General features: G+C 40.4%; 1 protein-coding gene across 1 annotated transcript in view; it reads right to left on the minus strand.

The window, feature by feature from the left end:
* lgr4 (leucine-rich repeat containing G protein-coupled receptor 4) overlaps positions 1 to 13,246 on the minus strand; it is a 94,133-nt gene extending 80,887 nt beyond the window's left edge. Inside the window, exon 1 of the mRNA XM_084307539.1 lies at positions 12,493 to 13,246. Within this exon, the coding sequence (XP_084163665.1) occupies positions 12,493 to 12,692 (200 nt within the window). The 5' untranslated portion in view covers positions 12,693 to 13,246. The remainder of the gene's footprint in view (positions 1 to 12,492) is intronic.
* Positions 13,247 to 13,694: the final 448 nt, after the last annotated feature.

A 13,694-nucleotide genomic window follows, 5' to 3' on the forward strand; every position in this document is an offset into this window, starting at 1 on the left:
ATGTAAACAGCCAAATATAAACACTTTGCACTTTGTATCAGTCTTAGGATGGTCCTCTCTGTATCAAAGAAGACAATCACACATGTTGATTTTTATCCTGAAGTCATTGCTAGGTAAGCTGCCCTTATATATCTCCAGACTTCTGTACTTTTATACTTGCTTTTTTAATACCAGACGAGCAGCAAATGGGATGCTTTTAAATGTTCCTTTGATGCTGTCAGAGCTTGGTAAAGCTGCATTCTCCTACTATGCTCCCTTTTTATGGAATACGCTGCAAGTGAAACTTTGTATAGAGGCACTTCCTACTGTGAATGCTTTTAAAGGTATGCTACGACTAGCCCTTCATGAAACATGTAACTGTTTTACCTGATGCTATTGCTGATCTGATTATGCTTCTTGCCACTGCACAAATGGCCTTCTGTGTTTGTATTTGATTTGTATGTTTTTGGATGAATGCCCTTGTTTTTATGTTGAAACTTGTTGTGTGCCATCATGCCGTGTTGGTCATTACTCCATGGAAGAAGAGATCTTGTATCTCAATGGGACATTCCTGGATAAATAAAGGATAAATAAAAATAAAATAAAAAACAAAGAAGGCGGTCTTAACCTCCAGTGAACTGAACTAAAGAATAATTTCTGTTGTTTTGGCACAAGAGTGGGTTTTCTCACAGGTGCCTCCTAACTGTCCCCACCTCCCCGAGACGTGGGAGCTGGGAGGTCCAGAGTTTGAGAGGGAACATACAACAGATTAAAATGCAAGGCCTATAGAAATCATAACACTTTCTAGATCAGTGGTTCTCAAACTACGGGTCGCGACCCAAATTGGGTTCGCGGGTAGGTAGGTGACAGTTTTACTTGCACATTGGCAAGTAAAAAAAAAAAGTATATAAATAATTTCTTTAATTAAAAGAATATAAATTTTTTATGTTCTGGCAACATATTTTGGCTAAATATTCCTCGTTTTATAAATGTCTATTGATAAGATAGTGCTGTAATAAAATGTTCTAATAAATATGCATGATCAAGTTCAACAACGTGTGCTTTTATTTTGATATATATGAAAAAGTTTGAGAACCCCTGCTCTAGATGCACATTTCAAAAGCACTCCCGAGTCCCGCCACATTTCAGTTAAAATGCTTTCAATGCCATCAGGACACCAGCGTCCATATAGACTGGTTTAACTATTCAAGTCATCAATACAGACATGACGTCATGGGAATGTATAATAACACTGGTATTTGTTCATTTTTAAGGCCCTTATTGGTAAGCTACCTCCTTGGTAAGCTATACTAGACTCTATAACGCATCATTGTGCCTCACTGCATCACTGAGCATAGGGTGACAGTACTATCAAATGTTCCTGGACTTTTACTTTACTCTTAAATCGACACTGTACAATTCCACACTTTTTACTGTACACTTACTGTATATTTCTGTATATTTTATATTAGAATGTATATACATAACATAGAAAATGTATATCCCGGACCGTATTTTATTCTTATTTTTATTCTTATTTCGTTTTTGACTACCTAAACCTAAATGTTTACCGTTTACTGCGAGCGATCTGTAGTGCCAAATTTTCCTCTGGATGAATAAAGTATTTCTATTCTATTCCATTTCATACTACATCATTATTGGAAAGGAATTTTCGTACCTATCTAGTGACTGGCTGGTCATAAGGTCCCCTGAGTTTGTTCTGAACAGGGTAAATCTGCATTTTGCCATGATGCCCTTTTAGCTCATGGAATGAACTCCAACAGTCCTTAACACTTTGAGTGCCAGCGACGAGATTTCTCGTTAGTTCATGCCAACCGTTGAGTGCCAGCGGTGAGAGATCTCTTCTTTTTCTCTTTTTTTTTTATTATTGATTTCCATACATTTTTCATCAATCTAGCCTCACGTTACCAGTGGGGATCTGTCTGAACTCGAACAGGGAAAATACCGCCCCCTATCGTCTCTCTGGATGGTACTGCACCCCTTTGGATTGGATTGAATGAAACGCATGAGAAAAAAAAGTCCTGCTTCCACATTTTACTTGTCAGACAAGTAACCGGAGACGATCCAAGTAATCGCCCACCACCAGAACAGCGGAGAATGTGTGTTTCCAGTACCCAGCGTTGGATCAATAAACACGATCGATAATTGGAATGGCGATCAGGAATTGGAATAATCTTTTTGGAGAACATCTGATCTGAGGTAAGGAATCTATTTTACCAGTCTTGGGATAATCAGAGCTATTTTCACCTATATATCAGCATGTGCCATATGTGTGTATGTGTGTGTCTGTGTGTGTGTGCGATCAGGAAATAAGATAATCGATTTTTCAGCCCGCTTCTATAGCGTGCATAAGTACACATATACTATAGATAATCTAGCATTTATCTGAAAACGATTCATAAATAGGCCGAAAAATGACAACGTGTTTTGTGTATTCCAGTGTATTCCAGTAAAGGGCGTTCATCACAGAATCTTTATTTTTTTCTGGAACTTTCAAAGAACTAGCGTTTTTCAAAATGGTATAAAACGGAAATGAACCGATTAAAAAACAATCCGTTTCGACAATGTTGACTGCAAACAAGTCATTGATAAGCGACGGCCATATTAGACACATAGCCATAATTTAAGATATAGTTTATGCGTTCGCAAATATGAGAGCTCTGTCATTGAAGTGGGTGGTGGCACGCAACGGGGTTCCGGGGCACCGGACCCGTGGCACTCAAAGTGTTAAGGTCCCCTGAGTTTGTTCTGAACAGGGTAAATCTGCATCTAGCTCAGGGGTAGGCAACCCTAGGCACGCGTGCCTGCATAGGCACGCAGGGGCATTTTCATAGGCACAGGGGGCAGCAATAAAAGAATTATAATAATAATATTTTTTTTTTTTTTTTTTTTTTTATATTATAGTGAAATATTTTGCACTGTTGTCGCATTTATCTTGTTGAAATCCTCCCACATGTTCTTTTTACTACCACATATTTAATTGAGACCCTTTATTTGTTTATTATTTCAATTTAGCTGGAAATACATTGCTACATCATTCAGTAACATTTGCAGAGCCTTATAACAAAAACATTATTACGGTCACCATTGTGACCAGTGGGATTAATCAACAAATTATATTATTTATTTTTCTATTTCATTGAACATTGCACATGTTAAAAGCCATTTTTTTTTACTCAAAATGTGAGTATTACCAAGTCAACTTGTGTTCTTAAAACAATGACAATAAACATAGTTTTATTAGGTTGAAATAATGTGGTTGTGTACTTATTTTTCTGTTAACTTATTATGGATTGAAAACTGAAAACCTTAATGCACAGTAACTGAACTCAATATTTTTAAGTTCTGGTAACTTATTATTATTATTTTTTTTACAGCGTAGTCTTGCGATCAATCAAAACTTATTTACACGATATACCTCACATTCACCCTCCATTCACATCCTGGTGTTCTCCTGGTGTTCTCCATTAGGCCTGTAGGTGGAGCTATGACAGCACACGTACAGTACACACACCGATGGTGTGTGATGTGTCCAAAAATGAATGGGCAAATGTGAGTGAAATGGTTGCACTGTATGCAGCTGTTTGCCTGCATTGCATTCTCCCCTGCCCCCCCCCCCCCCCCCCAACTCAGATACAACCATCAAAATAATATTGTTAATAATAACAATAACAATAATGATGTAATAATGTAAAAATTATCATTAAAAAGACCTGATTATGAGAAATAAAAATTACAATGCATGGAATATTGTTGAGACACACTAGTTACAACTATATTTCAAACAGGCACTCCATGTCAAAAAGGTTGCTGACCCCTGATCTAGCTCATGGAATGAACTCCAACAGTCCTTAACGCTCGAGATTCTCCCCTCTGTTGCAGAGTTTAAAACCCTGATCTCCAACCGTTGTCAATCAAGTTGTACATCTTTTAATTGATCGTTATCCTTACTGGTCGTCTTTTTATATGCTGTGTGATTTGATATGCCTTTTTCTGCTTAACTCTGTATGTACACTCGACATGACCTCAATGAAACCTCAATTGCCTTTTTGAGTTTAAATAAAAGGTGTGAAATGATGTATCTGTTGTAGGCCCAACTCTAAAGTTATCACACTGGTCTCTACCAGGCCGTTCTTATTGACTGCCGAGGTGAAGGATGTGTGAAGGAGGGAGGTGGCAGCGTCCCCCAGCAGGGCACAGTGAAGGAACAAGGGCGGTTCTGTACTAACAGTGCGGCTGGACGCTCTGTTCGGGGAGTGCACACAGGGTCAAGCATTTACCACCTGAGTACGAGGAGAACCTTACTCACCGTCAGAGAAGGGAAAAGAGTCCGATCAAATGTTCTCGCAACAGACTAGCTTCAGACAAAGAGTCGTTATAAACCGTTCCTCTGCGATAGTGTGTCAGCCGATGTACCGTAGTTAATGTTATCAAATTGCTTTTCCCTGCTATTATGTGTGTTAATATTAATTGATTCCAAATGTAAAAGGTCCTGTGTCTTATAAATGGCCTTTTCCAGTGTTTAGCATTGTTTCCGAGCAATGGGGGTTTATATCAATGGGGTCCGTTTCTCTAATTCTCATTTTGGCTCATCAGTCTAGTCTCGAGTTCACGAGATCCTCCCTCACTCAACTAAGCCGTTCTGATTTGACTGTTTTGCTGACGTGAATGAGGCACTGGTTGTAGTTGCCGCCCACAAACAACAATTCGCTCAACAACAGAGCGAGTGGAATTACTTCCTCAAACGGGTTGACGTAGGGCTGGGCGATATGGAAAAAAATCATATCGCGATAACGATATGATAATGTTATCATATTTCTCGATATCGATAATTATCGAATTGTTATAAGTATAATTATTTTTTTCTTTTTTATAACAACAGATGTATGTTTATTTTGCAGCAATTCTTTGTCATTGCCGCCATCTTTAGTGTTACATCCCCTCACACAGTTCTCAGGCAGCAGCTGGTTTAAAAGCGAAAGTAGACCGGCTTCTCTTCTGGCTGTGGCTCCAGGGGAGTTGAACAGTTCTGGCTCTGCTAGTTTCTTTTCGATCTTTTGGCGCTTTTTTGGTAGACAAACCACCGCACATGTGCACCGTGACTTGTGATTGGAGTCTAGTTCTGCTAGCACACATAGCCTACTGTGTACAGACGGTTTCAAACTGTATTTTAAATTAGAAAGCAAACAAAATAAATGGACAAGAGAAAAATAAATCTCAATTTGGTCAGTATTGTCATTTGGACAAGCAAAGCCATTACTTTAAGTTGCAGGCAAGAAAGACAAGTCTGTCCACTGTCTCTGGTTTTAAAACTGCCCTGTTGCAGGTCAAAAAAAATAAATTTAAAAATTTAAAAAAAAACGATTTTTATTTTATTTTGATATTCGATATCGATTATTAAAATATATTGCGATATTTATCGTTATCGTTATATCGCCCAGCCCTAGGTTGACGTGCGCGGGTGCCGACAGAGAGAATCAACAATTCGCTCAACAACGGCGCAGTGGGAATAATGCGGAAGCGGCCTCCCTGTCCCTGACTCTCTCTCTCAGCCTGCATTTTACACACAATCTCAGTTGAGCCGCTCACAGCGCTCACGCACGCAGGGAGCGATGTATCCTCTCTCTCTCCCTCTCGCTTGCTTGTTCTCTCTCTCGCTCTCTACATGTATCACGCTGTGTGGGTGACTGTCGGAGCCCAGCCAAAAAACAGCTTGAAATCTTGAAGTGGAAAAATGCTGCTTTAGAGTAATTGATTCGAATTTTTTTTTTTTTTACTTTACAGATGTGTTCCATAGACTCACAGGAATTGTGTAAAGTTGCCCAAATAGTGAAAGGAATAGCAATGCATGTCCCCTTTAATGATGGGACAAAAAAAAGGGAGAAAATATTCTAAATGTAAGTCCAAAATTGCTAAAGGTTAAAAAGGTCAGCTAAGTTTAGTCAGTTAGGTTACGTTTTCAACATAATAATTTGTGTATGTGTGCCAGCCAGCCATGGGGAGAGTATAAGAGAAGGAGAGAGAGCGAGAGAGCGAGAGCGAGAGCGAGAGAGAGAGAGAGAGAGAGAGAGATTGGGAGCCGGAGGGGGAGAGAGGTAAACATTCCCTCTTCCAACAGTCATCCTGTCTGGGAGCGGGAACCACTGACTGGCTGCTTTCACCTCTGTTGACCGCGAACAAAAGTATCATTCAGTCAAAGATGGATTGAGGGCAGCGTTGGTGAGCGAGCGAGCGGGCTGGACCAGTGGAGTGTAAGACCCCCCCCCCCCCAAGCAGGCTGGACCAGTGGGGTGTAAGACCCCCCCAAGCAGGCTGGACCAGTGGAGTGTAAGACCCCCCCAAGCAGGCTGGACCAGTGGAGTGTAAGACCCCCCTAAGCAGGCTGGACCAGTGGAGTGTAAGACCCCCCTAAGCAGGCTGGACCAGTGGAGTGTAAGACCCCCCTAAGCAGGCTGGACCAGTGGAGTGTAAGACCCCCCCCCCCCAAGCAGGATGGACCAGTGGAGTGTAAGACCCCCCTAAGCAGGCTGGACCAGTGGAGTGTAAGACCCCCGCACCTTGCCCCCCCCACACACACACACACCCCCTGTCCCTTAGTCTCAACTTCTTACAATGAAAGTGCAGCTTCTTACAATGAAAGTGTTGCTTCTTACAATGAAAGTGTTGCTTCTTACAATGAAAGTGTTGCTTCTTACAATGAAAGTGTTGCTTCTTACAATGAAGTAGGGATGCACCGAAAAATATGTCACCAAAACAGAAACAACCTGTAACCTAACGCGTGTTGTTGTGATGATGTCGCGCTGTCGGGAGTCGCGCTGTTTCTATGTAAACTCTGCGCGCAACGCGTCCAATAAATGCGTCTTTAACATGCTTTTATATCCTTATTTACTATATGCCCGTCGCGGTTAATCACTGAGTGATCTAATATGCATATTATTTAGAGCGAGAGGGGGGGGGGGATTGTGTTTCTCACATTGACGCTGTCTGTCTGTCGCGCGTCTACTGTGCCGAGTCAAGCGAGCACATTCAGCTGGGGACTAGAAAGGTGCGCTCAGTAGAGCACAGATGTCCGCTGCGCAGCCAGAGAAAAGATGGAATTAATGTACTGTATGCATTCAGAAGTGCTGAATAAATGTTTTATGGACCCATAATAGTGATTATTTATTATTTAAGTAAAGTTTTGCCATAATCATATATTTTTCCATAATCATAATGTTCCACAACATTGGCAAAAAAAATTCTATTCTATGAATCATTTTCGGCCTTTCGGCTTTCGGTTTTCGGCCAACTGTTTTCTATTTTCGGCATGGGGAACCATGGGGAACCATACAGCATTGTATCGCGATATTTTGCGAGCCGATATTACATCGATACAATGACAATGAAGTATCGATATACTGCTTGACAATCCCATTTTACTGCAATAGAAATGATTGTAATGAGGGGAACATGAATAAGAAAATGTTATCTTATTAGGGTTAAAACAGATGATGTATTTTACTATTTTTTATTGCAGATGGTAACAAGGTTTTCTGTTGGGGACGTAATTAATAGTTAATAAATCAGGTTTCGGTCAGTGCTGCGTTAAAGAGGCACTATGCAATTTGTTGTACATTGTTTCAATTGGCCAGTTTGTGATGCACACTAAAGAATCTGATCAGCTTTCATAAATACATAATTCCAGGGGTTTTTGCCTTTTTTATGGGTATTCTTTCTTCATCAGTTACACATATGTATCGTAGATGAGATGTCTTATGTGTATCATGATATTATCATTATCGAGGGCCGAATATCATCACAGTATGGTACCCGTATCGCCCCACCCCTAATACAGACCATCTACTGTAAAGGGGTGCTGTTGCTATAGCTACAGTAGGTGAGCATGTTGAGGGACCACTGTCCCTCTCCCTTTTCTTTATTATTATTTTTTTTAAGGCGAAGCACTTTTCCATTAAAGATGCCAAGAATAAAAGTCCATATGCCAGTGGGCTTTTTAGCTGTAGAAGAGTTCGCTTAAATCCTTTGTCATGTGATATATTATCATGTATTATGTGGCCATTGAATACCCTACAAGGGTGTATTCACTAGAAGATGATACAATTGATTCTTCATGTTTGCAATGAGATATGTTTTAATTATTTTAACTGTTTTTCTTCCTGTTTGACCACAGTAAATGCTGGGAAATAACACATTTTCAAGAATATCATTACTATTATCACACATAATATTATGATCATCATTATTGGGAGAACACCATTATGGTATTTCATAAAAAGCCTTGAAATAGTCCCATGTAATGTATGACTAGAATAGATGGGTAAAATATGTAATCACGATACAATACTCTCAATATTTCCCTCCATTACCATACCTGTCATAACGTTCTTTCTACATTAAACGTACCGATAGGGAATCCTGGATCAACTCCAGCCCTTAACCTTTGTTGCATGTCATCCCTATGTTTCCTGTCTCTTTACACCACATTGTATAATAGAGGAGAAATGCCTTAAAGGTTATATCTGTATGGCCCTTCTAAGGTTTCTCCCCTCCACATTGCCTGTGATGCTTTTTTCCTATTGCTAGGTTTTTAGTGAGTTTTTCCTTACCTTCGCGTGGGGTATGTCTGGTAGTGTTGCATTTATTTATTTGACATTTTATTTTGGATTGAACAGTGTTTTTTGTTTTGTTGTTGATTTATTGTGATGTTTCTTCTTGACTTGTGCTAAGTGATTGTTGTTGAGCGACACCTCGCCAATGAGAGTCAAAGATGTGGCTGGCTGACTCTGCATGTATCGGAGGGGACATGTGATAGTATCCATCAACCCTCCCTACGACCGACCAGTGAGGGGCACATGCGAGCAACGATCAAGACAGGGGAGGGGGGAATTGGCACGACTAAATTGGGATGGGAGAAAAACAGAAAAAGGAGAAAAAGTGGGGGGGGGGGGGGGGGGGGGGGGGGGGGGGGGGGGAAAGAAAAATACAAATAAAACTAAAAAAGGTACTGATGGCTGCATTTATATAGCGCTTTACAATTTGTTCCTAAAATTTTACCCATTCACTCACATTCACACACCGATGGCAGAAGCAACCATGCAAGGTGCCGACCTGCTCATCGGGAGCAATTAGGGGGTTAAGTGTCTTGCTCAAGGACACTTTGACACGCTGCCCAGGAGGAGCGGGAATCAAACCGGGAACCTCCGGATTACCAGACGACTGATCTACCCACTGTCGCCCCTGATAGAGATATGAATGATGGTGCAGGAAGCTGCAGCTGGAGAAAACAACCTAACAAAGCCAACCTTCTGGGGAATCATTCCCTCAACCTCTGGGGACACCGAGACCTGCAGAGGAACTGAAGCCATTGGCCGACTCGAACCTGTCTGCTTCTGTCGTTATCTGCGTCTGTGTGAGAGTGCGTATGCGTGTCCATCCATCTCTTGTTATGAGTAGGCCTACCACCTCCGCCTAAGTGCACATATAACAACATCCCAACGTCTACCAGGCCAGCACTTTGTTTATCCTCGACATACTGACTGGATACTAGGGCTGGGCGATTAATAGAAATAAAATCGCGATCTCGATTCATAGACCTATGCAATCTCATTTTTAAATTCTGACGATTTATTTTATTAAAAAAAAATTCACTTAACTTTTTTAAATTATGACGATTCTGACTTGAGTTATTTTATATGTTACAAGAGACTTTTAAGTTTAAGTCAAGCACTTTCATATGTTATGTTTAAGTTTAAGTCAAGCACTTTCATATGTTATGTTGTCTGTTTAAGAGTGCAATAAATGATTTTATTGAAAAAATAAGAATAGTGTGAGAGAATCGTGATCTCAATTCTTAGAGAGAAAAATCTTGATTCACATTTGAGCAAGAATCGCCCAGCTCTACTGGATACTTGTGTGCGTTTAAAGATTTTCCAGTTGAAATGTTGACGACGGAAAAAAAATGTAAACATCTATCATTCATTTCCTCAAAAACATGCATATGGGGGGACATCTAAGATACTGTTTAACTGAATTCATCTAGCATTAATATGTCCTGCATCTCTCCCAATGCACTGGCTCTGAGAGGGAAGGAGCCACACAGCTGCGATACGTCTCACTAATCCACCATGATCCCCAACCCCACAGCTCAACATACAAAAGACAGAGGGAGTGAGGGGGACAACTAAAGTTCAAGAGACCAAGAGAACAGATGAGAGAAAGAGGGACTGAAAAGGAACAGGACGAGAGGGAGAGGGAGCGAGGGAGAGAGACTTTCACATACTTTGAGGGCTTGAACTGGATATATCACATGTATTTTAGACCTATGTGTTAAAAAGCTGCCACATAGCACACGTACAGAGCAGACTGCAAGACAAGACTTCACATAATTTCAAAACAACATATGACTCAAAAGTTTGGTTCAAGCCAGGTTGGCAATGTGAGCCTTGTGGTATTAAGTATTTTGTGAAAACAATGTCTCGTGTTGAATTGTAAAGACTGTCCCAACGGTGCACATGTGCTTTTCTTTTACAGAATACTATTAATCACTCAGAAATACCAGACCAATTTTTGAGATGTGCGAATATACCGGGGGAAAACAACTTTCAAAGTCAACAACAGGAGAAGGACCGAGCTCGATCTGTGAGTTGAAGATCTAGCTTGACGTGTCTTGACATTCTGATTTGACTGCACCTCCTTTGTCTTTAGGCCTTTGTGATTAATCAAAATAAAATCGCGATCTCGATTCATAGACCTATGCAATCTCATTTCAAAATTATGACAATTTCTTTTTTTTTTTACTTTTTTTTTTACTTAACTTTTTGAAATGATGACGATTCTGACTTGAGTTATTTTGTATGTTACAAGAGCCTTTTAAGTTTAAATCAAGCACTTTCATATATGTTATGTTTAAGTCAAGCACTGATATGTTATGTTGTCTTTTTAAGAAAGAGTGCAATAAATGATTTTATTGAAAAAATAAGAATCGTGTGAGAGAATCGTGATCTCAATTCTTAGAGAGAAAAATCGTGATTCACATTTAAGCAAGAATCGCCCAGCCCTATAATCGCATACTTACTAAAATGGTCGATTGAGTCTATAATCACAACAACAAACTGATACATTGTCAGTTCTGCAGACCTTAGCAAGTCTTGAAAGGACAGAAAGCTAAGAAAATGGGAGAAACTCAATGGACAAAACTGCACAACCTTAATAAATCTATCAGAAATCAAATAGTATAGGCTACACTCTTTTTTTTTCATCCCAATACACACATATACACATATGTATATAAAATATCATTGCCATTAGTGTAATCTCATTCAAGGTTATATTCCCCTTCCTTTAGAGGCACAGTGATTCGCTACTGTGATGCCGTCAGGTGGTTACTCAAGTTTATGATTAACCAAACCATTGTGAAACATTTGGGCCAAACAAACAAAAGATGCATTTCTTCCAACTTATGGAGTAACCATCAACAAAGTCCACTCCACTTGTAAGTAACCAATGTTGTCCGTCTGTTCCAATTCCACAAGTAAAAACAACTTACACCCGAGGCAGTCACACCGGTGTGACGTTCGATACCCCCCTGGTGCTGAGAGTGTGGTGACAAGGGGGAAGTGACCCCTAATCATTTTATATTAAACATATGATACAAAGCTTTACGGCACTGGGAACAAAGTACAGAATAATGGCTACCTTCCTGAGTGTAATCATTTACCTCTGGAAATCATCTTTGTTCACAAGGTGGAACATTCTTAGGTACACACCATATGCAAGAATGTTCCACATTGTGAACAAGGATGATTTCCAGAGGTAAATGATATACATGATATATTATAACATGAGGTTAAGTTGGAACTAAGCTCGAGGAAGTTATACTTCATGTGCCGAGGGGACTGTGTGATTAAAAACTCGATCTTGATTGAGTTATTGAACGACATGTGCGGTAGGTTGGTGGCGGTATTTGTTCAGGCCCAATTAATATGAAACAAAGATGTGATATGGCCAAATAGGTCCCTACTATAACATCTTAGTTTTCTACACCTCCTCAGCTCAGCCACTTTACTGCACCCTCCTGCATCAATACAATGTGCAATTATCTTTAACTTGTCTAATGTGTACTAATTTGTATTTACTTATACTTATTTGTACTTTGTGTTATTGCACTATACCACAGGCAGTTTATTGTACCTGCTTTTTTATTCTGTTCATTGTTTGCTGTGTGGAGCAAACAGATAGTAAGAATCCCATTGTACTTGTTGCATATGGCAAATAAAACTATCCCAGTCTGAATCTGACAGAGCCATAATTTGGTGCTAAAGTTGAACCCAATAATGTAGAGTGACAGTGTCCCTCTTGGCCATAATAGGCTGTGGGTTCATAGGCAGTAGCCCAGTGGTGCACACAGGCCTTTTCACCAGACAATGAAAAAGCTGCATGCTCTCAAATGTTTATTCCGCCTTTATAATGCGTGTGTAGTTGTGTACTACTTACAGATAGTAGGTGAAAGCACTTAGACCGGTCGGGATCGTAGTGAGTCCCTTCCCGGAGCAATCTGCACCGCCGTCTTCATCGCAGCTGCATGAGGGCGAGCAGACAGCCGACTGAGTGGACTGTTCTTCTTGACCAGTGGCACCATGACGAAGAACACAGCACCACAGCAGGAATATGATCCAAACGACAAGGACACGCATTTCCCCCCTCGTCGATTTCAGCAACACACACACAAAAAAGGCCTTTTCAAATAATGTATTCCGGACGTCGACTTTTCATGTGGTTACTTTGTTGTGGCTGCATGAGACGCGCATAGCCGTCCGATCCCGTTTTAAAACGAACGAAATAAATGATCGAAATGATCAATGCATTCACACGATCCCAACACAAATAGGGGTCCGATCTCTCACTCTTGTCAAAAAGGGATCTCTGCAATGGGCTCTAGTGAATGAGAGCTACCTTGCATGGGAACATTTTCTCAAACCCCGTGTGTCGTATTAGTCCGTGCAAAAGTAGCACCACGACTGACGACTAAATCGATAGCCTACCTTGCGCGTTTTTTTCCCGGCCGTTTTCGTTGTGTCCCATTAAAATAATCAAACCAGACGTGTGCGCTTTGCTTTGTAGTGTGCGTCGTTAAAAAGGCAGCTTCAAAATTGATTTATTGAACCCTCCAAAACATGCCCGTATTATATTTGCTATCGTTTCCCGTCGTGGTTTGTTTCCTGTGTGTAGTAGAAGATCACCGTCAGCTTTAAGCCATTCCTCACGTTCCCCTTCCCTTCCCTCTGCTCCCTGTATCAACAGCATGCAGCCTCTTGCTCGTCAAGCACCCTACCGGACAACCTGCCTGCCGCACTAGGCCTGGCCCATGGCAGTCTAGAGCCAGTCTAACATTATGCATAAACCACAATGCAAGGATTACCTCCCTACTTCATTTTAGCATTTATTTATTTTGGTTTGTTCTTTTTTGCATTTGTAAAAGTTTGCATGTTTCATTGTTTGCATTTTGTACTTCACTTTGTACTTGTACAACTTTGTAGGTTGTACTTTAACTTTAGTTTGTATATTGTATATTTTGTATAGTGTATAACTATTGTATAGTACAAAAGTGTATAACTATTTTGTATAGTTATTCTTTTTACTTTTTTTTGTACTGTATGAAGCACAATCTCAGGGGGCTCATATACAGAACCAAGCAT

This window comes from Notolepis coatsorum (assembly GCF_963971535.1).
Source record: "Notolepis coatsorum genome assembly, chromosome: 2".
In the NCBI taxonomy this organism is placed as follows: domain Eukaryota; kingdom Metazoa; phylum Chordata; class Actinopteri; order Aulopiformes; family Paralepididae; genus Notolepis; species Notolepis coatsorum.